The sequence below is a fragment of the Ammospiza caudacuta genome, chromosome 18 (genome assembly GCF_027887145.1).
Source record: "Ammospiza caudacuta isolate bAmmCau1 chromosome 18, bAmmCau1.pri, whole genome shotgun sequence".
NCBI lineage: Eukaryota > Metazoa > Chordata > Aves > Passeriformes > Passerellidae > Ammospiza > Ammospiza caudacuta.
This window is the reverse complement of record NC_080610.1, coordinates 10255695-10283310: the sequence shown is the minus strand read 5'-3', so window position 1 is coordinate 10283310 and position 27616 is coordinate 10255695. Positions and strand designations below refer to the sequence as shown.

General features: G+C 42.4%; 2 protein-coding genes across 2 annotated transcripts in view; both read left to right on the top strand.

Moving 5' to 3' along the window:
• EP400 (E1A binding protein p400) overlaps nucleotides 1-17165 on the top strand; it is a 45743-nt gene extending 28578 nt beyond the window's left edge. Inside the window, exons 31-53 of the mRNA XM_058816591.1 lie at nucleotides 117-260; nucleotides 563-721; nucleotides 942-1025; nucleotides 1587-1718; nucleotides 1835-1879; nucleotides 1987-2140; nucleotides 2626-2864; nucleotides 3746-3919; nucleotides 4165-4212; nucleotides 5215-5351; nucleotides 5865-5921; nucleotides 6041-6119; nucleotides 6700-6900; nucleotides 7900-7945; nucleotides 8036-8145; nucleotides 8711-8915; nucleotides 9827-9990; nucleotides 10355-10561; nucleotides 10857-11052; nucleotides 11414-11544; nucleotides 11936-12097; nucleotides 12806-12883; nucleotides 14676-17165. Coding sequence (XP_058672574.1) covers nucleotides 117-260; nucleotides 563-721; nucleotides 942-1025; nucleotides 1587-1718; nucleotides 1835-1879; nucleotides 1987-2140; nucleotides 2626-2864; nucleotides 3746-3919; nucleotides 4165-4212; nucleotides 5215-5351; nucleotides 5865-5921; nucleotides 6041-6119; nucleotides 6700-6900; nucleotides 7900-7945; nucleotides 8036-8145; nucleotides 8711-8915; nucleotides 9827-9990; nucleotides 10355-10561; nucleotides 10857-11052; nucleotides 11414-11544; nucleotides 11936-12097; nucleotides 12806-12883; nucleotides 14676-14948 — 3225 coding nt within the window. The 3' untranslated portion in view covers nucleotides 14949-17165. The remainder of the gene's footprint in view (nucleotides 1-116; nucleotides 261-562; nucleotides 722-941; nucleotides 1026-1586; nucleotides 1719-1834; nucleotides 1880-1986; nucleotides 2141-2625; nucleotides 2865-3745; nucleotides 3920-4164; nucleotides 4213-5214; nucleotides 5352-5864; nucleotides 5922-6040; nucleotides 6120-6699; nucleotides 6901-7899; nucleotides 7946-8035; nucleotides 8146-8710; nucleotides 8916-9826; nucleotides 9991-10354; nucleotides 10562-10856; nucleotides 11053-11413; nucleotides 11545-11935; nucleotides 12098-12805; nucleotides 12884-14675) is intronic.
• A 134-nt stretch (nucleotides 17166-17299) lies between these two features.
• NOC4L (nucleolar complex associated 4 homolog) lies at nucleotides 17300-26185 on the top strand. Its single transcript, XM_058816702.1, has 15 exons — nucleotides 17300-17430; nucleotides 17594-17717; nucleotides 17991-18097; nucleotides 18380-18487; nucleotides 18625-18774; nucleotides 19300-19399; nucleotides 19700-19734; nucleotides 19838-19888; nucleotides 20442-20553; nucleotides 21184-21244; nucleotides 21782-21892; nucleotides 23942-24105; nucleotides 24483-24565; nucleotides 25274-25387; nucleotides 25673-26185. Exons 1-15 carry the CDS (start codon nucleotides 17335-17337, stop codon nucleotides 25787-25789), a joined length of 1533 nt encoding a protein of 510 aa, XP_058672685.1. The 5' UTR covers nucleotides 17300-17334; the 3' UTR covers nucleotides 25790-26185.
• The last annotated feature ends 1431 nt before the right edge of the window (nucleotides 26186-27616 follow it).

Sequence of the window (27616 nt, the reverse complement as noted above, 5' to 3'; positions counted from 1 at the left end):
GACAGTGACTGCACTGGTGAAGCCAGGCTAACCTGGCTGCCACTCCTGATATAGAAAAAAAATAGTATGCTCCCAAAAACTGAATGTATTTCTCTTTTTTCTTTCTATTTACCTAGCAAACAATTCAGGAATTGTTTGAGGTTCATTCTCCTATGGAGGATTCTGGATTTAGAGTGAAAGCAGAAGAATTTGTAGTACTTTCTCAAGAGCCGTCTCCAGCAGAAAATATTTCACCTAAAGTTGCAAGACCATTCATAGAGGTAATGATTAACACACACATTAAAAATACAGCTGTGCAGCATTAGTATTAAACAGCTGACTAACCCCATTTTTTGGGGGTGAATTCTGTCAGTCTCTTTTTCTTGTAGTTTTATGCTCTTTTGTAATTTGCCTTGTGACAAAACTTCCAAAAGCCCAAAGCTGAGTTTTATAATTTATGGGACTCTTTCTGTTGCTGCAGCAGAGACCCCAGAAATTTGTGTTGCATTTCAGTGACTCCTTATGGAGTTCCTTTCCATATTTTTTCAGTCTTAATTATTTTTAAAATATATCTCTCTGAAAGGCCCTCAACAGCATTGAACGGGAGGATGAGGAGTCAAATGATCACATACAAGAAACAGGATCTGAGTCAAGCATTGAACCTTTAATCTCAGAGCTCTGTGAGACAAAATACAATGAAGAGCCCTCACAGCTGCAGGAGTTAGTTGCTGTTGTGGATCAGGTACCGTGACTTCCCTTGAATGTAATGTTTAGTTCAAATGTTTCAATTTCTTTGCAGTCTGACCTTAAAGCAACTTTGTTGTTTCTCCCATTAAAAGGAAGGGAGATCTCCCACTGCTTTAGAGTGATAAGATGAGTTTGAAGGAGAGCTTTGATACTTCATGTAATGTTTCTTTTATTATCCTCAAAGTAACATTTTTTCCCTTTGATACTTCCCTCAGCTGACTCCAATTGAGAAGTATGCTTTGAATTATCTGGAGCTCTTCCACGGTTCAGTTGATGACAATGAGCCACGGTTGAGTGAGGTAAAACAAATCTTTCTTTGCCATGTTATTCTGTCACAGAACAACATTTATTATATTTTCAATATGAAATGGAAGTTTCTCCAATGATGTGAAATATATTGTAGGCACTTCTGTGATCTTTTCTTGCTATACCTTATGAACAGCGTAATGTCTTACAGAGACCTCATTATTTTGGGATTCTGTGGTTTAAGCAGATGTCAGTCCTTAATTTCTTTTTTATAAAATGGGAATTGCTTTCAGCCAGGCTCAGCAAATATTTGTTGTACTCCATTGATAGCAGGGGAAAAAGTTTCATTAGTTTTAGTGAGCCTGTGTTCTGGTTGTCTTCATTGTTTAACTGAATTTCTTTGATTGGTTTATATTGATGATTTTAAAACCCTCCACAAAGACCAATAAATATCTTAAAAATGGCTGGGAAAGTATCTGTTCAGAAATTCCTATAAAATTCTTGTATCTGAAAATGTCAAAGTTCAAGGCATTTATCCATAAAATTACAAATTTATGATTTCTAATCTGGTGTTTTACTGTATAAAGTTTCTAAGCAGTCTGACTTTAATCTAGATGGAACTGAAAACTGCAAAGAAAGCCTGGGAAGTCCAGCATATGAAGGAGTTAAAGGAAAGAGAGCAAAGAATGCTTTGGGAGGATGAAGAGGAGCTTCTCACCTACACTCGGGAGGATGCATACAACAAAGTAATTGCTGATTAGTCTTGTTTTTTCTAAATAGTTATTTCTTAACAGTTTGAGAATACCTTTACCCTTCAGGTTTCAGTTGGATCATTTGAATTATGTTCTCTTTTTGTGTCTAGGAATATGTCTATGAAGGTCCAGATGGACAAACTGAAATTATGCCAGTAAGTAAAAGTAACACCAGGCAGCCTAAACAGCTTTTTTATTTTATGAAACAATAAGGTCAGTGGAGAGTCAACATTGCAGTAATTACAGACTTTATTCTGTGCAGCTCTGGACTCCTCCTACTCCACCTCAAGATGACAATGATATCTACATAGATTCTGTTATGTGCCTGATGTATGATACCACCCCTATTCCAGAGTCAAAATTGCCTCCAGTTTATGTCAGGAAGGAGCGTAAACGACACAAAACAGATCCCTCTGGTGAGTGCATGCTCAAACTGTTCTGGGATTTATTGCTGAAAGTTCAAAAAATCAGTGGGGTTTTCATGCCTCCTGTATGTTCAGAATGCATTGAAACACCCATGTTTCTATGTTTAATGAATTCAAGCATCTGTGTTGGAGTCTGGTCCTGTAAAGATCAAATCTGCATGTTTGAAGGGATGAAAATTCTTGTCCCACCATGGCCTTGAAGCAGTGGAATGACTGGAAGGCCCAGTTCTTATGGTGTGTCTTCTCTTTAGACATGAAGATATTCTTTAAAGGACAGTTTTAGACAGCAGATAGTCTACTTTGTCAGTTAGAACAGGGCTGGTCTTCCTTTATAACAGGCTCTGTTTAGTTCCTGGCTGTGCTTTTCAGATACAGTGGGGAATACTCTGTACATGTATGAGCATTTTGCAGCTGTAGGCAGAGGAATCAAAGACTGACAGTATCTGCCAATAATGCTTTATGTTTTGTCTTAGCAGCAGGTAGAAAGAAGAAGCAGCGTCATGGGGAGACAGTTATCCCACCTCGTTCGCTCTTTGATCGAGCGACTCCGGGAATGTTGAAAATGCGCCGGGAGGGCAAAGAGCAAAAGAAGAACATCTTGTTGAAACAACAGACACAGTTTGCAAAGCCTTTGCCAACTCTTGTCAAACCAGCTACTGAGGCTGGACAGGATAATCCAGAGTGGTTGATCAGTGAAGACTGGGCCCTTCTGCAGGTCAGATGATACCTGCAGCTTCTGCTGTCATTATGTTTTTATTTCTGCACTTATCTCTTCAAGGTTATTTCTAATTCTTAGTGGCAATTTGCTGTCATAACTTGGAACAGCTTGCCTGTCATTTGTGCTCCTCTAAGGAGAAATTAAAGGCTAAAGTACAAAATGTATGATTAAGCTCTATTGTTGTTTTAGAAAGCACTTACTATTATTCAGATTAGTTGTGCTGGCTGGACACTGGATAATGCAGCTAAGGTTCTTCCCACCTTTGAGGGGGGAGCAGCATTTGAATAACAGCTCCCTGTTGTGGTATTTTCAGAGACTCCTGTCAAAGGGAGGAATGATCAATCTGACTCCATGTTCTTAGAAGGCTAATTTATTATTTTATGTTACTATATTGTATAAAAGAATACTATACTAAACTATACTAAAGAATAGAGAAAAACTTGTGACTCCTTCCAGAGTCCTGACACAACTTGACTGTGGTTTTTCATTAAGTCAAACCAATTCACATGTTGGATAAACAATCTCCAACCGAATTCCAAAGCAGCAAAACATAGGAGAAGCAAATGAGATGATATTGTTTTCCTTTTTCTCTGAGGCTTCTCAGCTTCCCAGGAGAAGAATCCTGGGCAAAGACTTTTAAGAAAATATGATGATGACACCCTTTCCCTCTCATACCAATCTCCAACTGTTTCCCTGCACATCAGTCAGCATTAAGGCACCTTATGCCTGTTTATTCTCTGTGACTGTAGCTGAACACAGAGCCTTAGTCCTGAGCTGTCCCACTGTGGTAACTGTGTGTGAGCACAGGCAGGTAAGGGAAGGTTTGGAAGATGGCAATGATTTGTCACCTGATGCATTTGTGCCTTTCTGTGTTGCAGGCAGTGAAGCAGCTGCTGGAGCTTCCTTTAAACCTTGCTGTTGTGTCACCAGCACACACTCCCAACTGGGACCTGGTCAGTGATGTTGTTAACTCCTGCAGCAGAGTCTATCGCTCGCCCAAGCAGTGCCGCAACCGCTACGAGAATGTCATAATCCCCAGGGAGGAAGGAAAGGTGAGCTCACCTGCAATGATGCGTCCTTTTTTTACCTTAAGTTGTAGAGTTTTTTTTCCTTAACTCCATAAACACTTGTTTTTTGTTAAACGTTTCAACAGTGTAAATAAATAACTTTTAAAAGATCTTTTTTAAATTATTCTCATCAGGATTTCCACTTATTTTATGTGATTTCTTTGAAAAGAAAAAGCACCTGAACAAAATCTTCCACAAAAGATCATCTAACTTTCCTTCTTATTTTACAGCTAATGTACGAAGCTAATCCTAAAAAGAAGACAAAAAGTATTTATAAGGTGTGCATTGGTATTCTTTCAAAATCAAATCTAGACACTGTGGTATTTAGCAGCAATGGAGGTGGGCAGATAATTCATTGAGATCCATGTTGAGTGTTACTTGAGTTCTGAAACATCAATTAAAATTCCAAATTTATTTTTCCTTTCTTTGTTGATACAGTGGATTGACACCAGACTTCAGCTTTTGGATTTGATAGATAAATTTTAGATCATGCAAGAAGTTTGTGATTTCACTTAAACTGTAGTTGGCATTTTTCCACCATGTATCTTATCCTGATGGTATTTAAGATCTGTAAGAATGAACTTCATGCTAGAGTCTAAGTGGATTACAAATACGTAGTGAATTTGATGCCTGAAACACGTTTTAGTAAATGAGGATGATAGGATGCTACAGAAACAAAACCAAATTCCATGACTGTGAACACCTTCTTCCAAACCACACAGCAATTTAGTGACAGAGTTGGGTGGAGAATCCAGAACTTCTGGCTGTAGTCCCATTCTCTGACTGCTAAGGAGGTTTGTCCCTGACTGGCAGTTTCTGCTTAGGAGAAGCCAAATGTTAGACTGGCATGGTGTGTGGATGTTAACCTAGCTTTGTTGGGAGAGCAGTGCAGTGATGGTTTTGTTTTATTTCCTTACGTGTGCGCTATGCATAACTATAAACTAATGGGCTCTTGGTTTGGGTAATGAATTAAACTTGCAAAATCTAAACTAAAGCAAAGATTCTTTCTCAAATTAGAGTTTGCCATTTTGTATGTCCCCAAGTGCTGATGCCAGTGTGACCGTGAGAACTGCTCCTTATTTTGCTCTTTCTTTATACATTTCCCATAGAGTTTTGTGTGACAGTAAGTTATCAGTGACACGAGGCAGGAACCAGTCTGTGATAGATTTGTTGGAGAGTGTTTTTAAATAATCTACGAGCGCGCCTTGTGTTTAAACATAGACAAAATGCCCTGTTGGGTGAGTTTGCAATTGAAAGTTGGTTTGTTTTCTTTTTTTTAGACTAAAAACAGTCGCCCACTTCGTACCAATCAGATCTATGCTCAAGATGAGGGTGCAACCCACACACAGCTTTATACTAATCATTTTGAGATGATGAAAATGATTGCAGGGAAAAGAAGTCCACCTATCAAACCTTTGTAAGTTTACCTGGGATCATTTGATCTCCTGTCACCACAGATCTCCTGGAAAATGTGTTTTGAATGGCTCTCAAAACCCAGAGTTATTCTGCACTCTGTTTCTCTGTTCTTGATCTCTCTCTATGTGTTCTGTGTTAATGGAAACATTTCCATATTTCATGTGTTTGGGTCTCACTGCAGGAATTTGCCCTTTGTCATCAAGAGCAGAGCTGCATTCAGTTGGAATTTTTAAAATCTACTTTATATCTATCAATTTGCTTGAACTATAGACAATTTACTGACTATACTGTTCAGTAGTACATTCTTTCATATGTATCTTCCTGCAGTTTTTCTTTATTTATTTTGTATTTACTCTGAGTCTTTGTTAAATGTCTGTCTGTATGCAGGCTCCAGTGCTGGCTGGAATATCATGGAAACTTCACCAAAAGTGCAGTGTTACATGCTAAAATAGATGAAATGAAATATTGTTTTTAAAGTTTTTCTGTCCAGTGATACAGTTTTTCTCCATTTCAGACTTGGCATGAATCCTTTCCAGAAGAATCCAAAGCATGCATCAGTGCTTGCTGAAAGGTGAGCACTGCCTATCTTGAAGGAGTAATAAATTGCATAAAAATGCTCCTTTTTCTTTCTTTTTTTAAGGTTTCAGTTATTTCTAAATATTGTGTGTTTTGTCTAATTGTTGTTTCTAGTGGAATCAACTATGATAAGCCCCTCCCTCCGATTCAAGTCGCGTCCCTCCGAGCAGAGCGCATTGCCAAAGAGAAAAAGGTATGGACCCATCTCTGTGCACAAATGGCTGCAGTAACTAAAAAATCAGGCAGCAGATGAGGTACAAGCAAAGCTACGTCCTGGGGGAAGTTTGGCACTACAGTGGATGTTATGAGCAGCTGCACACTGTTCATGTACAGTGGTTTAGATAACCAAGGCCCAAAGCGGGGCCTTTCCTTGTCCTTCTTGTCATTCTCAGACCCCTTAAACAATGAGGAGCATATTTTTGCAAAAGATGCTAAAACATTTAAAAATGTTATTTAATTCTTGACCATTCTGTAGCCTCATTTCTTTTATTGTTCAGAAAGAACTACTTGTCCTTGCTTGTGGATGATAAGTTGCTTGTTGTGCTGTGCTCTAAGCCACAAAACCATGAGTACACCTTGTAGATTGAAATGAGTCATGTTGTGTAACTTGGACTTAAAAAGTGAGGGCAGCTTTGTGAGCTGTCTCTGGCTGGAATTAAAGGAGTTTTGTGGATAGAAATAAAGATGTCTTGTCTTGTTGTTTTGTTTAGTTTTAAAAAACCACATCTTGCTTGTTCCATGCTTGACGACTGAAGGTGCCCCTTTCCTTGCAGGCGCTGGCGGAGCAGCAGAGGGCCCAGCAGCAGACGGGCCCCCAGCCCCAGCAGCCCCAGGCGGGCCAGCAGCCCCCCCAGCAGCCCCCCGTGCAGCAGGCCCAGCCACAGGCACAGGCACAGGCACAAGCACAGGTAGTTCAGCAGCCACAGGCAGTGGTGCAGACTGCAGTCACTACTGTGGCCAACACAGCAGTATTGGTAAGAAAGGGAGAGCTCGGTGCCTCTGATGTCATAACTTCAGTTCTTCTGTGTGTGCTGTATTTGTGTCCTGTTTTCTCTGGGAAGAGAATTTTAGGTCAGTATAGTGAGATCAAAGATATTTTTTCTTGTTTGTTTTTCCTGTTTATTCTGGGTGTCTTCTGGTTCCCTGATTTATTAAGACTATTTGTACTGTTGTAGCAACAGATCTTGGCATTCTGAGATGGAAAAACACCATGAAAAGATGGTTTTTCCTTTTTCACTTTAGACTTTTATTTAATGAAGTCTGAGTGAATAGATGCTCATGGTCAACGAGATGTATTTATACAGAGAGCTTGCAGAATACAGAGAATAAAAGAGAATGTAGCTGTAAGAATGATTCAGTTAGAGCTTAAAATCCAAAGATTCTTTAACCTTTGCAAGGCAAATGAAATGATGCATCCTGCAGGAAATACCATGGTGTTTTTACTGCAAATTTGTGCAAAGTTTTCATGTCTTCCCAAAATCTAGAGTCTGAATGAGTCTGATGACTGGTCTGTGGCTTTTGTATTTAGAATCAGTCCAGTTTACCTAGTAATGTGTGCTGGCCGTGGTGGATTTATTTTGTTTGCTGCAGAGTAGGAGTACCACAGCTTTTGCAGAAAGACACAGAGGATGTGTTTTGACCCACAAGCATTGCTGTGTATGAAGTGCTCAGTGATGTTCCTGTGTGAGTGGCTGTCCAAGGTATTGCTCCCTTCCTCTGCTAACAGGGATGTCCAGTGACCAGGGTTTACCACACACATGGCTGGTCTACAGCTGCTCATTGTGAGGCAGAATCCTGATTTATGTATGCGTTAGTTGCTGTGATCTGTAGTGTCTATGAACAACTGCAGAAATCTGTGTGTTCCATTTATTTTTTGTTATTTGGTCACTTCTGGAATACAGCACTGTGTTAAGCAATGCTCAGTTTTCTTCTATTGTTTTTTTGAAATGTTACCTTAATTGTTTTCTAATTAGGCAGGCACCATCAAAACAGCAGTGACGGGAACGAGCATCCAGACTGGTAAGGAGACTTTATAACTGGGCATAGGAGGTGATGGACATTGGGATTTTCACTCTCAGAATCTCACATTTAATCCTGGCTTGCTTTCAGCTACAGTGAGTGGAAATGTGATTGTGAACACTGTTGCTGGGGTCCCTGCTGCCACCTTCCAGCCCATCAATAAACGTCTGGCCTCACCTGTTATACCTGGGACCCTGACTGTGAGTAGATCCTGTCACTAGTTGTGTCCCTGGACACACTGGGTTCCATGTTTTATCAGCATTGCTTTAGTTTCCCATGTTTCCGGAATTTCTGCTTCTTGCAAATCTCATGTGCATCTTGGGGTTCTTTATCAAACTTCTCTCTCTTACCAAACATCAGAACACACTGGAATGGCGTATCAGAAAAAAATGCTTAATACTGTTAAAAATAATTTATAGGAAAGTGCTGCTAAAAGCAATGTATTATGTCATTAACATTTTCAGCCTGTAATTGTTTTGTGCTTTATTAATTATGATCTTTATTATTATGTTAATGGTTTAAGACTATGGAAGATAAAGCAAAATATTGAAAGGCACTAAAATCAAATGTCTGTAATGGAGTGAAGGGTTTGGCGATCAGCCTGTTGGAAAAAGATTTAACCACATGCTGATTTTAAGATCCATCCAAACAGATGTGTTAGACAGATTTGGAGCTTTTGCTTTTAAAATTGCCTGGAAGGATATTCCATTGCAGAAAGGGGATGTGAGGCTGGGAGGGGAGCAGTAAAGCTGTGTTCCCTTGCAGACCTCGGGAGGCACGGCCACTGCCCAGGTGGTTCACAGCCAGCCCCGCGCGGCCGCGGCGCCCGCAGCCTCCACCGAGCTGGTGACCATCGCCTCCACGCAGGGCGTGCGCGCCGTCACATCGGTGACAGCCTCAGCCGTGGTCACCACCAACCTCACCCCTGTGCAGACCCAGACACGGTCCTTGGTGACCCAGGTGACACCAGGTAAGGATCCTGTATAGCAGATATGATGATCCTGTATAACGGATAGTTTTGCCCCCGACAAGGGGGAGAGAATGACGCGTCTGACTCCTCCTTATCAGAAGGCTAATTAATGACTTTATTGTACTATATTATTCTATATTACATTACATCTAAACTGAATCTGCCCAGCACTCAGCTGCACTCCACTGCACAACATCTCTTGACTGTGAGCCTACAGTCCCAACACACACACCCGATAGGCCAAGGAAACAAAACACCATCACTCTGGGTAAACAATCTCCACATTGCATTCTACTTTGGCACAACACAGGCACAGCAAATGAGATAAGAATTGTTTTGATCATTCTCTGAACCTCAGAGAAACACAGAAATATTCTTGGGAAGAATTGTGCCTTGCTTTTCTCTGTGAAGAGAAATGTGGCAGCAATCCTGTGTTCAGGCACTTTTTCCAGTAGTGCACAAAGGCTCCCAGAATCCCTGTAGATCCACCACCACAGCCCCACAATATTGGAAGTCTGGGACACAATGAAACAGGGCTGTGATTTTTAACTTCCTTTATTGTTGGTGCTCAGATGACATTTATCTCCAGTATTTCTGGATAAAGTATGGTAATAGAGAGCTTGGCCCCTGGGCATTGTGATTTAAAAATATTATTTAAAATCTAGCAGTAAAATACTAGAATTGACTGTCTTGACTAAAAACCATTGTGAAGAAAGGCCCTTCTCTTTTATGATGTACTCTGCTTTTACATCATGCTCATGATAATGTCTTCTTACATGTAGTAAATCCACAAAGTGTGCAGGAACAGAAAAATAAGCACTTAACAGCTTGACTTCTCAGGTGAAATTCATGAGTGAAACTGAATGTTAAAATGTATTTGTCATAACATTTTGTTTTTTCTTTATTCACAGCTACACCAACAGTCCAGCTATCAGGCAAAACCATCACCCCTGCTCACTTCCAGCTGCTGAGGCAGCAGCAGCAGCAGGCTGCTCAGGTGCAGGTCCCACAGATCCAGGCTCAGGCACAAGCCCAGTCTCCAGCTCAAATAAAAACTGTAGGGAAGCTGTCACAGGTGAGGAACCACTCATGAAGTAATGTAGCACATTTCTCTCATTACTGTAAGCTTCCTTAGCAGTGTGTGTTGTGTTCTGTTTTCTTGGGCTACAGTGACATGTATTTGCCTCTTAAATTTCATCCTACTAAAATTTCATGCAGGCAATGAGTCTTGACAGCACTTGCAATAGTAGAGTAGGGCAGGATGGAAAGCACTTAGTGCTGCTCACTGGAAGCCATTGTGTAAAAGAGTTACATTTTAGGTACTTGATCTTAGCTCTAGTCTGGTACAGAATGTTTCTCCTTTTAAGCTTTGGATTCATCTCTATTTTTCTCCTGTGATGTAAACTATTGGAAATGATGGAGGTGTTTGAATTTTGCAGGAGCAGCTGCTCAAGTTGCAGAAGCAGAAGCTGCAGCTCCCCCAGCAGCAGGCAGCCCAGCAGACCCAGCAAGGGGCACAGCAGCAAACAGCACAAGTGCAAGTGCAGCAGCAGCAGCAAACCCAGCAGCTCACTGCTGTGACAGCCCCTCGTCCTGGCGCTGTCCTCACGGGCACCACGGTCACCAACCTGCAAGTGGCACGCCTGGTGAGTTGCCTTTGACTTGGCAAAAACGGTCCCAAACATCTCACTCTTGGCTGGTTTAAATGAGCTGGGCACTGCTCATTCACTCACAAGTGCCCTTTGCATTGCTCTGGCACTGCAGAAGGAGCAGATGTACCATAGGTACCTTTACATTGTATTTATTTACCCATTGATACCATTTCTGAATTGTGTCACTGTACAGGAGCCATTACATTTACAGCTATCACTTTATAATCACCTGTTATATGCAGCAAATCTTTCTGTGCTGGTACAATAATCTTCATTCCTTACTGCTTAGACTCGTGTTCCTGCTTCCCAGCTCCAAGCACAAGGACAGATCCAGGCCCAGACTCCACAAGCAGCCCAGGTTGCTCTGGCAAAGCCTCCAGTGGTGTCTGTTCCAGCTGCTGTTGTGTCATCTGCAGGAGTCACCACACTCCCTGTGACTGTGGCAGGCATTAGTGTTGCCATTGGGCAGCCACAGAAAGCAGCAGGTATGTGAAAGCAAGTTGGATATAGGAAGAATTGTATGTAAATTATATATAATACAATTATATACCAAGTATATATATGTATATAATTATATACCAGTCTCCTATAGTATAGACAGTTTTTTTCTTATAGGAAAATTGTTGTTGGAACAATAAATTGTCTTACTCACGCCCTTGGAGAAGAAATTTTCTCCACTATTAAAATCATGTCTTATTTCCATTAAAATCAGTGGGTTGTTACTGCTCAAACCTGTGCAAATGTACAAGTCTGTAAAAGCAGAATCTGTGTGTGCAGACTGTGATTACTGGTACAAAGCAATAAACTGAAGACTCTTACAGTTCTAATTATTTCTGTAATTTTCAGGAGGCCAGACAGTAGTTGCACAGCCACTGCATGTCCAGCAGCTGCTGAAACTCAAGCACCACCAAGCAGCACAGCAGCAGAAAGCCATCCAGCCCCAGGTTGCACAGGGACAAGCTACTGTGCAGCAAAAGGTACCATTGTCTGTTCTCTATTAACTAGTGCAGTGGTTCTGGGTGACCAGGACACCCCTAGAGAGTCAGTCAGGATTTCTAGGGGTGAATCTTAGGTATATGTAGAGAGAACAGGTTCTCAGGTGCTTAATTTTTTCTGTAAAGTGGTTGATTGGTAGTTTTTAGTAAGTGTATTGTTGTGTGAGTGTTGTGTATAAGAGAGAAACTTTTCTTTAAATACTTCAATTCTGAATACTTGTGTAAATGCATGAAGGCATTCATCTAGTGCTCATTTTTTGAATTGCTTTTTTTTCAATAATTAAATGTAATTAGTCTCTTTTCCCCCACATAGCTGCTCTTTAAAATACACTTGCCTTTTGTAGTCATTAATGCCTTTTTTTTTCTTGTGCAGATAAATGCTCAGCAGGTCACAGTCCAGACCCAACAGCAGACTTCACAGCAGCAAAAAGTAACTTATGCTACACAGCCTGCCATTAAAACCCAGTTCTTAACAACTCCAATTTCCCAAACTCAGAAACCAGGTGGAACCCAGCAAGTGCAGGCCCAGATTCAGGTACAGGTAACACAGGTTTACACCTTTAAACTGTACTGGGACTGGAGAATTGTAAAGACAACAGGTGAGGTAGAATTCAGCACTCACTCATTTTAATTCTAGTCACATGTTCATTTAAATTGACTTTTTAATAAATTTCAGTGGTGCTGCATATGTGGCCTTACAGTGAGTCAGAGCAACTGTGAGCTGCAAGTTTGTCTTTCCTCTTTGAAATAAAATAATTTAGTCACTCCTTTTTATTAGGCAAGGGATTCCATACTGTGTTTACTAAGGAAAATTCAGCCAGAGGTTTTCCTGTTTCTGGTGTTGCATCACAGCCTAATCTCTGGGAGCCAAGAGTATGTGACAACTCACTTACTCTCTTTTCTGCATAACTGGATCAGCCTTACCAAGGAAAAAAGAAGGAGGTTAGGAATGGGAAGCCTTACTCTTTCAAAATATCTCCCGGATAATGGAACCTGTTAGAACTCATGTCCTTCCTTCAGTTTTATAGGTAGTTGGGATGAAATTACTCTGTTGTGGTTAAAAATGAAAATATTTATCTTCCTCCCCTAGCTAAGTTATTTTCACAGATCTAAACTGTTTCATAAACATTCAACCTCACTGAAAATGCCAAGCTGCAACTTAGCGGGAACAGGCCTGGGTGTTTTGCTGCTATCAGCAGCTTTTTATTTTGATCCAATCTTTTTTTATCTCATATCACTACAGGTTGCAAAACTCCCACAAGTGGTCCAGCAACAGGCTACTGTTGCCAACATTCAGCAGATGGTTTCAGTTTCTCAACAGGTAGGTTTTGCTCTTTCAAATATAGCACTAGAAACATGATCTTTACAAAAGCTCATTTTTTTGGAATGTGTGTGTTTTTCACCTTATGTGTGGCATAGGTAGTATTTTTGAAGGATATAGCAAGTGCCTTTCTATAAAAATAAATCTTGAATACTGAATCAGCTGAGGTTTATTCTCTGGTCTAAAACTTTCATAGATGTAGCAATGTTTATTCATCACTGTAGATAAACTGAAAAACAGATTTTTAAAAGTGTTTTCTAGAGCTGAAAAGATGCTTAAAAATTGGTTTCTGGTGATGTATAGTCAATATAGCAAATAATTGAACTAATGAGCACCATCTGAGCTTTTTCCACAAAAATTAGGACAAATTGAAGGTTACAGGTTGTTTTGTTTCAGCTCACAGAGCTGTGCCAAGTGCTCTGTAGAAGGCAGAATGGTGTGGTGGCTGTTTCAAATCTGTGCTGTAACAGACAGGGCTTGGGCAGGAGAAGCTCAGGTGGTTTGGTTCCCCTCCCCTAAGGACCAGGCAGTTTAATTATCACTGTTCAGAACAATGTCATCCAGATCATTAGCAACAGGCCTAACTTAGGCAGTTGATTGGCAGGAATGATTTAGCTTTGGAGGGTGGATGGAGTTCTTGCCTTTGGTGCACAAAAATCTGGGCCAGTCAGTTCTTAATCTGCCACAGTTCACAGTGCAGTGTTTCAGTGCAGAATAAAATCTGTGACTGTTTATCTCCAAATGGTGATAAAATGGTGTGAGCTGTCTGATAACCACCTCAGATGTGAATGCTTCAAGGGCAAAGTGGACAGCAGGAGGTAGAAACCTCATCAGTCAACATAACTTGAGTTGCCCTCTGTAGTCAGGAAGAGCTCCTAAATCATTTTCAGAAGTCATCAATGGTGGCATAACTCTGTGACTTGGTGTCTGTGGCAAAAAGAGAAATAATTTCCCTCCCATGTACACCAGTGACTTCAGTGGCAGTAGGCTTAGGCCATGATAAATATTTTTTAAACTATGGTCTTTATGTGTATGTGGCATTCTTTTTATCTGCATTTTTAGTGCTTCCCACTGAAATCCTTTTGGATCATTCAAGAGTTAATTTTTCCTCTGCAGAAGTCCTTGTAGCTTTGTTTGGCTTCTGCACCTGAAAAAGGCAGCTGAAGCTGCTCAGTTTTCATTACCTTGTCCTCTGAACAAGGAGATGTTGATTTTTTTTTTCTCCCTTGCTCTGGGTAGAGCTATGAAAATTAGATATCTGGATGGAGTTCAAACTATTCTGCCATAAATTGGCAATAGAGACTGGCAGCTGTAGTCTGAAAGGGAAATGGCAGAGACTGCTGGGCAGCCTCAGTGGCTGTATTTATTGTCACAATATGGGTGCAGAGTCAGCATTTGAACCTCTTGGGTCCTCTGGCTGTCCCTCTGTTCTTTTCCCTGCTCCTTCACTTATGGAGTACAGGAATTTTCCTACATATCTGGTAGGGTTTCTATACCTTTCATCTGCCTTCTGAATGTCTCTGAGGGCATGTCCTTGGATTTGCACTGCAGAGACCAGAGTTACAGGCACTTTGGCTCCTAGTTCTGATTTATAAGGCTCTAGAAAATGTGACAGAGTGGTGTTTGTCAGTGAAACCAGAGCCTCTGTTCCCAGAATCATTGTCTGAGATGTTTGTCAGTTAAGAGAGCAAATACCTAAGGAAGCAGGACTCCTTCTGTAGAGCAGAAATGTAAGGACTTCTCAGTTTAATGCTGAACCATTTTGTAATTGTCTTTTCCTCCTGCTGTGCAGGTACAGGCTCAGCCCCAAACCGTGACCCTTTCTCAGACGACAGCAGGACAACAGCAGGTTCAGGTGATCCCTGCAACCACTGCCACTGCTCAGGTGGTGCAGCAGAAGCTGATCCAGCAGCAGGTTGTGACCACAGCCTCTCCCCAGGTTCAGGCTCCAGGTGTACAGAACCCAGCCCAGACACCAGCAACACCTGAAGCCCAGAGTCAGCAAGCAAAAGTACAGATGAGGACACCGACTGTCAGATTAAAGGCACCTACTAAACCAAGCTGAACTATTGCAATAACAGAGAAACACAGGATTTTGTGTTTGCTGAGACAAGTGAGAAGCTACTCCAAACATCCAAATGAAGATAAAACACCTCTATTTTTTTTTTTTTTGTAGCAGAAGGTTTCTTGCTGGTGAACATTTAAACATGAAAACTCACATGTAACTTCAGTGTATTAGCAACTGTTTAGCACTCAAACTCTGTACAAGATGCATTCTGCCTCTGTGTTCTCTGTGCTCATTTAAACCACATAAAGCAAGCATTACTTAGGTTGAAATTCTGCCCAGCTTCTCAAAAGTGAAATGGTGATCTGCCACGAATGTCAGTAAAATCCATCTGTGTTAAAATACCACACCTGCCTGTGGGCATGTGCAGCTCCTTGCTGTAGTTCAGTGTGTGCTCAGTACCCACAGTGAAGCCACACAAAACCAGGTGAACCTGATACTGCACAGTATTACCCATCTGTACAAAAGCTCTGTGGTGTTCTTCCCTGTGGTAAAGACCCCTGGAAGATCTAACACAGGCTTGAAGTGCTCCCTGCAAAGTTTAGCCAATAAATGTGAAAACCTGTAAGTATATGTAATTAAAAAGGAAAAAAAAAAAGGTTTCATTCTCCATTTTTGTAAGTCTTTTAAAATGTTTGTTAGTAGTTTTTGTGTACAGTTTACTGAATCACCCAACCTGTGTGCTCATTCTCGTATTTCACTTTAAAATAATGGATATTTTAGGCATGAGCTGCGTAAATACTGTGTTGATAGTAAATGTGTATTAAAGTGTAGCCCATTTTCTTTTTTTGTAAAAGAATTGTTCAGTAGATGCAGCTAAACAGATGATCCATAGCTGTTTCTCATGGGACTTCTGTCACAAAAAATCTCCAGCTGATAAAATCGAATCTCTCAGTTTCATTCTGCTCTTGCAACATGTTTAAATGTTCAGTACTTTTTACACGGCTTTCAGCTTAGGGGGTGGGGAGGGCTGGGGGAAGGGGAGAATAGTGAAATTAAATCTAAGACTTAATTCTTCAACTGTGTAAAGAGTAAGATCTAACTTTTGTACTATTCTTTTACTAAAGCTAACAATGAATGTATCTTCAGGTGGGTATTTTGGATGTGAATAGAGTGTGGCCTCTTCCTCCGAATCAGTTTGCCTTATTGTTATGGAGAAAAAAAAAAAGCAAAAAGCTGCATAGAACTGTGGGGGGTTTCTTTACTTTTCTTGCATACAGTGAATAACAGAATTTGCAAACAGCACTGAGTGAGGAATCAAAAAGCCCATGGTGACTTGAAGGGATTTATTTTACTTTGGCCATAAAACTGCACAATGTGTAAAATCCAGACAAAATTACAACATTCCTTTTCTGAGATGGTTTTAAAATTATTTTTTCATTCTGTGATCTTTTTACTCTTTTAGGAAAGGAGCCTATTTAATGGCAAGGAAAGCATGTAGTTTGTTTTTACCTCTGTATATCCACACTTGTTGGTACCTGGCAATCCACATGGCTTAAACAAGAAAGAATTCTCAGCCAGCTCCTCTGTGTTAGTTGGGATAGGTACAGCCAATTCTGTTCAGATCACAAAGTTAACATTGGTTCAGGCAGCGTTCCTGATTTTTTTAATTTATACCTCTTTTGTCCTGCATACTTTTTTTCTTGCACCCTCAGGTGTACAAATACAAGGGCATTTTGGGTTTTTTTAAAGCTGTTTTTGCATGCAGTAGTATTCCCCTGACCCTGCTAACCCCTGGCGTGTGCCATCCCCTAAACTTCCCTGCCAGCCAGGGAGCTGGCACTGCTGACAGCAGAGTAGGTTAAATTGCAAAGCAGATGCAGTGGTGATGGATAGTGACACTGTGTACAGTATAGCCTTGCTCATCCAGAAATATTGCTTAGGTAGCCCCAGTTTTACTTTTAAGTGTTTAGCTTTTATGATGTGCATGAAGGTCAGGGTGGGGGGGAACAGTTCCAGCAGTGGGAGAGCTGTTGGCTACGTCGTTGTGCTGGTCTGATTTGGTGTCTAAAGAGGCGATTGTTTCTTGTTTAGGTCAGTTGATGAAGATAAAAAGTCACCATTACTTTTTTTCCCTTCTAATTATTTTTTTCTTCCTTTCGGTGTGTCTTTCTCCCAGGAGTGTGTTAGGAAGTCAGCCTGTACATAAGTGATGAACATTTGTACTCGCCCCAGTAGGATGATAAGGAATAGTGCTGTATCCTACCTGAAGGTGTAATAAAGTGTACATTTTTATACCGCCGCCTCGCCCTGCCTTCTGTACCGGGAGGGGCGGTGTGGGTGGCGGGAGGGACCGATCCCGATACCGACCCCGATCCCCGCCCCGCTGCCGGCCCCGCCTGCAGGCGGAGCGGCCGCGGCTCCTCCTCCCTCCTCCGCTGCGAGCATGGCGCGGGAGGCCGCGCTCGCCGCCTGCCTGGAGGCCGTGCTGGGCAGCCGCTCCAGCGCCAACCGCGTCTTCGAGCTCCTGGAGCCGCTGGCGGTGCGGGCCGGGTGGGGTCGGGCCGGGCCGGGCCGGGGAAGCGGGCTGAGGGAGGGAGGGAGGGAGGGAGGGCAGCGTGGCCGGGCCGGGCCGGGCCGGGCTGGGCTATGCCGGGCCAGGGGAGCGGGCTGCCGGGCCGCCGGTCTAACACGCTGTTCCCCAGGGCCAGGAGGAGCCGGAGGACATCGTGAGCGCCGCCAGGATCTGCGGCCGGCTCTTCGGGGCGCTGCTGGAGCGAGGGGAGCTGTTCGTGGGGCCGCTGCCCGAGCAGGACGCCTCTCTGGGCGGTGAGCACGGAGCGGGGCCCGCGGCGCTGCCCGGGACAGGCGCGGCCCGGCTCGAGCCCAGCCTGTGTCTGTGTGTCTGTCTGTCCCTCACAGAGAGCTACAGCTCAGCCTGTGTCTGTCTGTCCCTCACAGAGAGCTACAGCCCAGCCTGTGTCTGTGTGTCTGTCTGTCCCTCACAGAGAGCTACAGCCCAGCCTGTGTCTGTGTGTCTGTCTGTCCCTCACAGAGAGCTACAGCCCAGCCTGTGTCTGTGTGTCTGTCTGTCCCTCACAGAGAGCTACAGCGCCCAGGACAAGTACAGGATATGGATGCGGCACCGCTACAGGGACTGCGTGGGCTGCCTGGGAGAGCTCATGGGGCACGAAGCCTTCCAGGTCAAGGTGGGTCCTGAGCTCGCTGCGGACCCGCGGGGGGTTCAGGGGATCCCTTGAGGCTCTCGCCCCGTGTTTCAGTGTGGGAGGGCAGGCAGGGCTGTAAAACAGCACTGATGCTCTGCTTCACCTCTGCTCACCAGCAGCAAGTATGCAGCTTTCTCAGGAAATAATATCTCATTTCATTCTTCCTCCTCTTGAAGGTACCTCCTTTGGGTTTGACCCCTGTTCTTGTTTAAGTGTTTTGTGGGGGTTTTTTTGTGATGTTGCTTTCTTTTTTTTTTGTTTAAGGAGCAGGCACTCTGCACACTCATGAAGTTTGTAGAATTGGAGGCACAGTATCCGCTGATCAAAATAGAGTGGAAAGGAACTTTAACTTTTCCATGTGACCTTCTCAAGGTAAGCTGCAGACCTGAAAAGTCCCTCCTGTCAGTGACCTAATGGCACACAAACTCATGTGCCCTCAGCCTCCCACTGCTGTGGGTCTCCAGTGCTCCAGTCTGACTTGTTGCTTTCCTTTCCAAACCCCTTGTTAGGTGGTTGTTGATGGTTTGCTCCCCAGCACCGAGGACGCCTCCCTGCTGATCTCCCGCTTCCAGGAGTACCTGGAGTATGATGATGTTCGCTACTTTGTCATGAAGGCTGTCACTGCCAGCATCGGGCAGGTCATGCAAAAGACAAAGGGGGTAACAAATTGTTACTGCTCAGGTGGCTCTGGATGAGCTGCTCTGGGTTGTGAATCTTGTGTGTGAAGCAGGGAGGAGTTAGTAGTATATGGAAATATTTGGAAGCCAGAGAAATGAGTGTGCCCACTGAGGCATTGATTTTTTTTTCTTATATACATCAGTATGCCAAGACTGGCTTTACTCAAGACACATACTGTTCTTTCTGGTCTAAGCTCTAGCTTCTGTTTTACCCAAATCTTCACAGCTTGGGTGACACACAGAGAACTTTTATTCTGTGTGCTCTACTGCAGGGGAAGAACCTGTTTCCTTCATTGGCTCCACCAGTTTTGTTAAGCAGAGATAATTTTCTGATCTGCAACAGAGAATATACCAGTGTGTAGTTTATTGATGTAGTTTTTAGTCATCCTTTTCTCTTTCTCTTTCCTAAATATATTCAGTACTTGGAAACAGGGCAATATTGAAGCCCAGCATCTTGCTCTCTGATGTGGAACTTGCTTCATATTTGTTTTTTCCTTTTTTCCTCAGAGGCCACTGCCTTTTTACCAGCAGAATGTGTTTTCCCTCATCTCACCCATTAACATGCCAAACAAAGAGTCTGAGATGGTGAAATTTATGGTCAAGCAAGGTTAGTGAACTCTGCATGATAAACTGTGTGTGAAAAGGAAAATCAGGTTAAGATTTCTAGTGTGTAAAGACTTTATTATTGTTTGCTGATGAAGAATTTCTGCGTCTTTGATCACTGTGATTCTAAACAGTCTTAAAAATCCACATTCCTCAGTCTACAGGGGGGTCTGTTATGGCCTTGTATCAAATTAGGTACTTCAGCCCAAGTTTTTAGAGCATCGGAGAGCTAAGTTAAAAAGGTTCATCTTAATTTTTTAAATATCCATTTAAAGTTCAACATCTGGTTTCTCTTTCTTCTTAGATAACCGTGAGGAGTTGAAATTTTCAAAGCTGCAGGTAACTGTTCATTTGGTGCATTAGAATTGAAATTTTGTCTGCTTAAAATAGAGCATTATCTGTACCAGTGTGTTTAACTCACTGTTTGCAATTCTGTTTTAAGGCACACAGGCAGGTGTTTGAAAAAATGTGGCTGACTTTTTTGAAGCACAAGGTGAGTGTTATTTCTGCCTCTGATCTGCATTGCTCTTTAATTTAAGGATTGCTGATCCTTAGCAGCTGTGTCCAGCCTTGCAGGAAGCTGCTGGTGGGACCCCAGGATGTTTTGGGTGTTGGGTGGGAACAGCCCAGTGACCATTTCTGTGGGATCACTCTGCCAAGAAACGTGACCTCATATATTGTCTGCTTTTCTCCTTACCCTCAGCCTTTTTTCCCTACCTTAAACATCTCTGCCCATAAGGGTGATCTGCAGCATAACAATCTCTGCTCACAAGCTGAAACTTTCCCAGCCTTTTTCCTGGTGGTTTTCCCCACATGAGTGATGACACTTAGCTGTGAGCACCTGCTTCTTGAATGAACTTCCTTGGTGTCACCTGTAAACTCTCCCATTTGGGAACTGCTGCTGCAAGCTGTATTTTCCTGCTGTTCTCTATTTTCCTGTCACATTCCCTTCTGCTTGTGCATTGCCTTTTTGAGCCACAGGTTGCTGCTGCTGACTGAGTGCTCCCTGCAGTGCTTGTTCCTCTCTGTTGTTTTGTCCTTCACAGCTGCCCCCTGGCCTTTACAAGAAGGTTCTTGTCATTCTGCACGACTCTGTCCTGCCTTACATGAACGAGCCCACTCTCATGATGGATTTCTTGACAGTGGCCTATGGCATAGGTGAGTGAGAACAGCATTCTATCCTCTGTGGCACCTCCAGCATGGCACAGATGGACGTGGAAGCTCTGCTGGATGCAGCACCACACCCTGGCTGATGGAATATGTGTGCTTTTGGCTTGGATGGAGCTAAGGAATTAGGGTCAACTCCATTGTCCCTGAAAGTGAGATGATTTTACCCTGTGTTTGTCAATGTCATTGCTCCTTGTGTGTAAGGAAAATAATTTTTAAGGCTTTGGGGAAGCGTAGAATACTGGAGTGATTTGTTTTAAATACAGAGTTCAGCCAGTGCTGCTGATCCAAACACAGGATCCACAGATTGCTGCAGAAATGTCCTTTCTGAGCAGACCTTTGCCTCCCCAGTGTGACTTTGCTGAGGAATTAAAGCAGCACATTTTTATGTCTCAGTTGTTGAACATTTGTTCAACTAAACTGCAGCCTAATCTTTGTAAGAAACTTGGGAGTCTGGAGGGGTGCAGAAGAAATTGTTTCACCTTTCAGCCATCACACTGGCTCTGATTTCAGCTATTCAGTTTTGCTTTCCTTCTGGGAAGATTGTATTATAGAAAAAACGTAAAGATTTTTTTTTTCTAGTTATTTTTATTGTGTTGATATCTGCCTGTTTTCTTACAGGTGGAGCAATCAGTCTTCTAGCCCTAAATGGGTTGTTTATTTTGATTCATCAGCATAATCTGTAAGTAAAAAGAGTATGTTGTTTAAAGGAACATAGGTTTTTGCATTTATGTCTTTATGTAAGAGGAACTGAAATGGATTCACCACACCTTCAGGCTTTGAAATTCCCCATGAGAAAGCCAAACTGCACAAGAGGTTCAGGCTGTTTGGATGCTGAGCTTTTTTGGCTGTCTGATTTCTTTTACAACTGAACCTAAATAGTCTGTTCTCTAGGCTGTGGTTGCTCAGCACTTAAAAATCAATTTCCATTGATCTGATTACTGAGTGAAGCCATCGTCTTTGGTGTCCCTTTCACTGCATCCTCTACCATTTGCAGTCACTGGTCATGGCTTCACACCCTGAAGGTGGCTGAGCACTGCAAGAGCCATAAATTCACCTTGCAGTTTGTTTTCAGGTGGTGACTGTAGAGGGAAGCCTAGGAGAGCTAAACAGAGCCCAGCAGTGGGCTGGGATGCTCTTAATGAAAGCACAAAGACATTTAGACACAGCCCCACTGTACACCTCTAATGGATGTTGTATTTTTCCTTTTTTTCAACAGGGAGTACCCTGACTTTTACAAGAAGCTGTACAGCCTGTTAGACCCTTCCATCTATCACGTGAAGTACCGAGCTCGCTTTTTCCACCTGACTGATCTCTTTTTGTCTTCATCGTAAGTAGCGTCTTTATTATGTGTGCTCACATATTTTCCTCCTGCTTTTCTGTTCCTGAGCAGTCTCCCACATGTCTGGATTTTAATGTATTCAGTGTTCCTGCTGGATTAGATACATTTTGTGTGGAGAAAACTGAATCTGAGACTATTATTGTAGTCTTGTGTAACATTTCATGTGCTATTTTTGAAGATTTGCCTCACAGCCATAGATTTTCAGAAAGGAAGAATTGCAGTTAGTTATCAGAGTTTGAGCTGCAAGTGCTTATGGATGTGTTTTTGATCTCTGTTCCACTTTGGGTGAAAGTGATGAATTTTCTGTCTTGTCTTTGTAAAAATGGAAAAGTAAAATTTGCTGGGTTTTTATAGATTACAAAGCTGTTGATAAATGGATGGCTTTTTGCAGACATAAAGCACTGAAATGTGAAGTGTTTGACAGCCTGTCTTGATGTTGTCAGTTCATTGTACACAGGAAAGAAGCTGGATAGGCAGCTGGTCATATAGTTGCTGTCATATGTTATAAAATAAACCAAGAGCAGCACAGCACCAGGCACTTCATATCCAACCCCTTGTAGTCCTCGTGTACTTTGGACAGAGTGACAAGACCTGTGGGTAACTTTGTTGAGCCTTGCAGGTGTAGTGAGGCCTGAGTGACTGAAAATTGTCATTTTCATCTTCTGATGTGAAGAAGGGGCTTAAATGTTGTGGTTGCTGTTAGAAATTTGCATTTTTACCATTTTAAAAAAAGCATTATGCTGCACATTTACACTACATGGGAGCTTTATGTTCCCATTAACAGCTGCAGTGCTTGGAAATGTTATGTAAATTTAACATCATGGCCTGTGTATTAATTAAACCCACAAAATGACATAAGAAGAATATAATTAAGGTTCCCTGGCCAAGCACTCAGTTTATGGAAGGACTGAATAAAGTTTGCCATGACAGTGTCTGTGTGCAGGGGCTGTGCTTGGCAGTGGTGCCACGTGTCAGGATTGACTCTCACAGTGATCTGAGATATTTCATGCCCTGAATGTAAATTCCCCCAAAATTTGTTCCAGCCAGCACACAACACATTGCTGCTTAAACTTGAGATTCCTTGTCACTGTGATATTCTCTGAAAAATCCCCTTTGCCCAAGATTCTTCTCCTGGGAAGATGAGAACCCTCAGCTTCTCCATGTTGTGCTGCTCTGGAATGTAGCCTGGAGATTGTTTATCCAAACATGTGAATTGTTTTAATTAATGACTAATCACAGCCAGCTGTGTCGGACTCTCTGAGTCAGTCACAAGTTTTAATTGTTCATTCTTGTTAAGCCTTCTGAGGATCCTTTCTCTTTCTTTAGTGTAGTTTTAGTATAGCATAATATAATATAATATAATATAATATAATATAATATAATATAATATAATATAATATAATATAATATAATATAATATAATATAATGTAATGTAATGTAATGTAATGTAATGTAATATAATATAGTATAGTGTAATGTAATGTAATATAATATAGTATAGTGTAATGTAATATAATATGATATAATATAGTGTAATGTAATATAATATGATATAATATAGTATAGTGTAATGTAATAAAATATGGTATTATGTAGTATAGTGTAATGTAATAAAATATGATATTATGTAGTATAGTGTAATGTAACATAATATGATATAATGTAGTATAGTGTAATGTAACATAATATGATATGATGTAGTATAGTGTAATGTAATATAATATGATATAATGTAGTATAGTGTAATGTAATATAATATGATATGATATAATATAATATAATATAATATAATATGGTAGAATATCATATAGTATGGTATAATATGGTGTATTAATAAATCAGCCTTCTGAGAACTTGGAGTCACATTCTCATCTCTCACCTCATCCTGGGGACCCTCACAAACACCACAATTCCTAAAGCTTCTCTTTACTCCACAGCCAGAACAGCCTGACGAGCCCCCTGCCGTGCTGTTGGGGTGGCTGAGGCTGCTGGCTGTCCTGCCAGGGCTCTAACAGGCTGTCCCCTGCTGTCCCCAGGCACCTGCCAGCCTACCTGGTGGCAGCGTTCATCAAGCGGCTGGCGCGGCTGGCGCTCACGGCTCCTCCCGAGGCTCTGCTCATGATCCTCCCCTTCATCTGCAACCTGTTCCGCAGGCACCCCGCCTGCAAGGTGCTGCTGCACAGGCCAGCAGGGCCAGCAGGTAAGGGGGGGCTTGTTTTATGCCTTTAAGGCAGCATAAAGAGGAGCATAGCTGTGGAGGAAAAGGGGAGATGGCAGTTCTGAGGTTTGGAAGGATGCCTTTGTCCTGTCCCTTGGGTTTGTGGAAGGTCAGCAGGCTCCTGCTGTTAAACTCAAAGCTGTTCCAAGTGCTCTACTTGCTCTGCTCTTTAAAAGTAACATGGTTCTGTAGTGCTGCCAGCAGTGACTCTTGGGTCATGCTGGGATTTATGGTCCTTGGAACCATAAATGACTTGGGAAGGAGCAACTCTGGCTGCAGCACCACTCTGAGGTTGTGTTCCCTTTGGGTTTATGTGCACCACACAGGGGGTGTTAGCTGTGTATCTCCTGTTTCCTTAGATATGTCAGAAGATCCATATGTTATGGAGGAGGAGGAGCCATCTGAAAGCAGGGCTTTGCAGAGCTCTGTGTGGGAGATTCAGGTATGTCATCCCAAAATGAGCATCTGCTCTGGTATGGGTCTCTTCCACCCTTGCTGCTTCCTTGACATGTGTTGGCAGTGGACAGCCCCTCTCACAAGAACCTGCTTGACATTTATCTTGCAAATGAGATGAATTCTTTTACTCTGCATCATTTTCTATCCTAGCAAAGGATTCCATACACTGGAGAGATGTATGTGCTGATTAGTGGGTGGCTTGTGAGCTCACATTTGAACTTGCTGAAACAGACTAAATAACTGTAAATGGACCAGGCTCTGGAGGGGAGAGAGGAACTTGGTGAGCATGATGGAAGTGAATTGAGTCGAGCCAGGTTATCCTCTAGAAATGGATGAGGAGTTTGTGTAGGGGGCTGTAGCAAGAGTGATGTGCAGGAGCTGGAATCTTGGAGAGCTGGAGCTTTGGTGTGGCATGAGGGCACTGTGAGGTGGCAGAATTGGGTCATGCAGTGCAAGCATGGCCTATAGATGAATTTATCTTGAGCTGGATGTGACCATGTGAGAGGAGCCTTTGACGTTTTTGAAAGATGCCTGAAATGAGGATTTCTTGAAACTTTGTAGTAGCATGGTGCAGCAAACTTGGATCTGATGGAATTTGGTGGTCACTGGAGATCTGACCCACAAATGGGCAGTGCAGATGGATGTGTGTTACCCTGTACTTTTAGATAATCTCCCATTTTTTTTGCTTTTCCAGTCTCTCCAGAGCCATTATCACCCAGATGTGGCCAAGGCAGCTGCTGTCCTGAACCAGTCCCTGTCTGAAATGGAGGATGACATATCAGGGCTCCTGGAGCTCTCAGCTGCTGAGGTAATGCTGCTGTGCCTTTGTGAATGACTGGAACCAGAGGAAAGGAGGTTCTGCATGCAGCAGCCATGTCCTGTTATCTGCCTTGCTGCTGGGGAGGGAGCTACACTGACTTGGTTACCAGGGCAAACCAGGAAAATGGTCTGTTGAATAACAGCATGAGCAACAGTGCTTTTTTCTTTGAAGTGTTTATTTGCTGGATGTTTTAAGACTTTAGAGTGTGCAGTGTTATTGGGGTGAAGAGCCTGTGCTGAATTTTGACAATATTTTCTGGTTTTTATTTTGTAGCTTTTTGATAGAGAAGTAAAGAAAAAGGCTGTTGATGTGCCCTTGGAGTTTGAGCCTGTACGAGGTTTGTTTGGGAAGAAGAATGATATTTTTGCAGAGCACTTCAGTTTAGACTGATGCCATCTCTTACCAAAACACATCTGTCAGCAGCTGGATCTTAGGGACACAGAAAGCTCCCCTGTGCTCTGCAGCCCTTCTCTGTGAGGAGAGCTGCAGCCTTCTTCCTGCTCCTGGATGGACTTTGCTGTGTTTCTCACACTTGCAGACTGCCACCTGGTATTTGGAAGGGATTTCTCCTCAGAGCAAGGATTTCTGGACTTGTTCATGGCTGGGATCCCAGTCCTTCCCCCAGAGCTGCTGGGGCTGGCTGTGACCAGGGGCTGCATCAACAGACACCTCACTGCTGTTCCATGGGACTGAGGGGAATTGCATTCTCTGACTGCTCTTATTTTTCACATATTTTACTTTTATATGAGAGCTGACAGCCTGTTTGTAATAAATGTCTTCAATACATGAGTGTAATCACCTGATGTATTATAATTATATTTTTATATGCATTTTTAAGCTCATCTTGAGAGGGATGTTTATATTCCTGTACTCAGCACTCCCACTTCAAGGCATTGAAACTGGTTTGTCTGACAGCTCAGAAGGTGCTCAGTAAATCCATCTAGGAAATGTTGCTGGTGTTCCTTCCTCTACACCCATCTCATGCACTGAGGTTGCTGGATTCCAAATGCTCATGAGCTTTGGAAGTGAGCATAATCCTGGTGCTGCTGTAGCAGGGAGGCCAGCTGATGTGCAGTGGGAGGCTAATCCTTGAGTTTTGCTTCAGAATGATAAGCAGCTTGCTGTGGTTTTGCTTGCAGCATGTGTTTTAGGAGCTCTGGCCAGAGTGTATCCAGGGGCTAATAACTTTTTAATTCCACTGCTACTGGATGCTTTTGTTAATTTTTCATATACTTGCAGAAGTCATGCACAAATTCCATTTGATGGGGTTTCCCCCCAAGGTTTTAAGTTTGAGATAAACTCATTATTAACTTCACAAATGAACTCAGGACTTTTTTAAAACTCACTTTCAACAACTTAATGTTACCTCCTTAGATTTAAACTCTGCTTGCATAATTTGAAATCATATTTTGTGGAAGAGTAAATTACAATCAAGAAAGCAGAGGCCAAAAAATCCAATTTCTGGCAGCCAAGTCTGGTTTAGTCAAGGAAAACTGCAGCTGTCTTGGAGACACTGAAGTGTTACATTTTCTTCATCCAGTTTTTTCATGCTTTCCAAACAGTGGATGTGTCCTCACAGTGTAGAGCTCTACATCTTTTTTATTTTTTTTCCTTTCTGATGCTTTTGAATTCAGATGGGGTGTTTCTGAGGATTGATATTTCTCCTCTTTTTCTTTGGAAGTCTCTTTCTTTGTTCTCTGGTGAAAGGCCTCCTCCCTGGCCAGCCTGCTTTTCTTCTTTCTTTGACTTGTGGTATCTGAGGTAGGAAGGCAGAATGGTTGAGATGGAACTTTCAACTTGAGGGATCTCAGTTCAGGTTCACCCAAGCCTTGTATTTCGTCTCTAAGATGTATCTCCCTTTGTCATGGGGTTTTTTGTCTGTCTGTGTTTGGTAAACATCTTGAGGTGCTCGGCTGTAGCAATGAGAACCACATGGCTCACTTTGAAAGAGGGCAGTGTATCATCTCAGATGGAATTAATGACTATATTTGAAAGGATGAATGTCTGTGTAAAATGGCTTTCTCTGATAGTTTTATTTTATTCAGGTTATAGCTGAATTATGTCTGTGTGTAATTGCTGGTGAGCAGTGTCATGCACTTCTGTGATTATATTGACACTCAGGAGTGTTGGGCTCTTTTTGAAAGCACAAATATTAAACCACGTGGGCATGGGGCAAACCCACATCTCAAAGTGCTGAAAATGAGGGAGTTTGGTTGT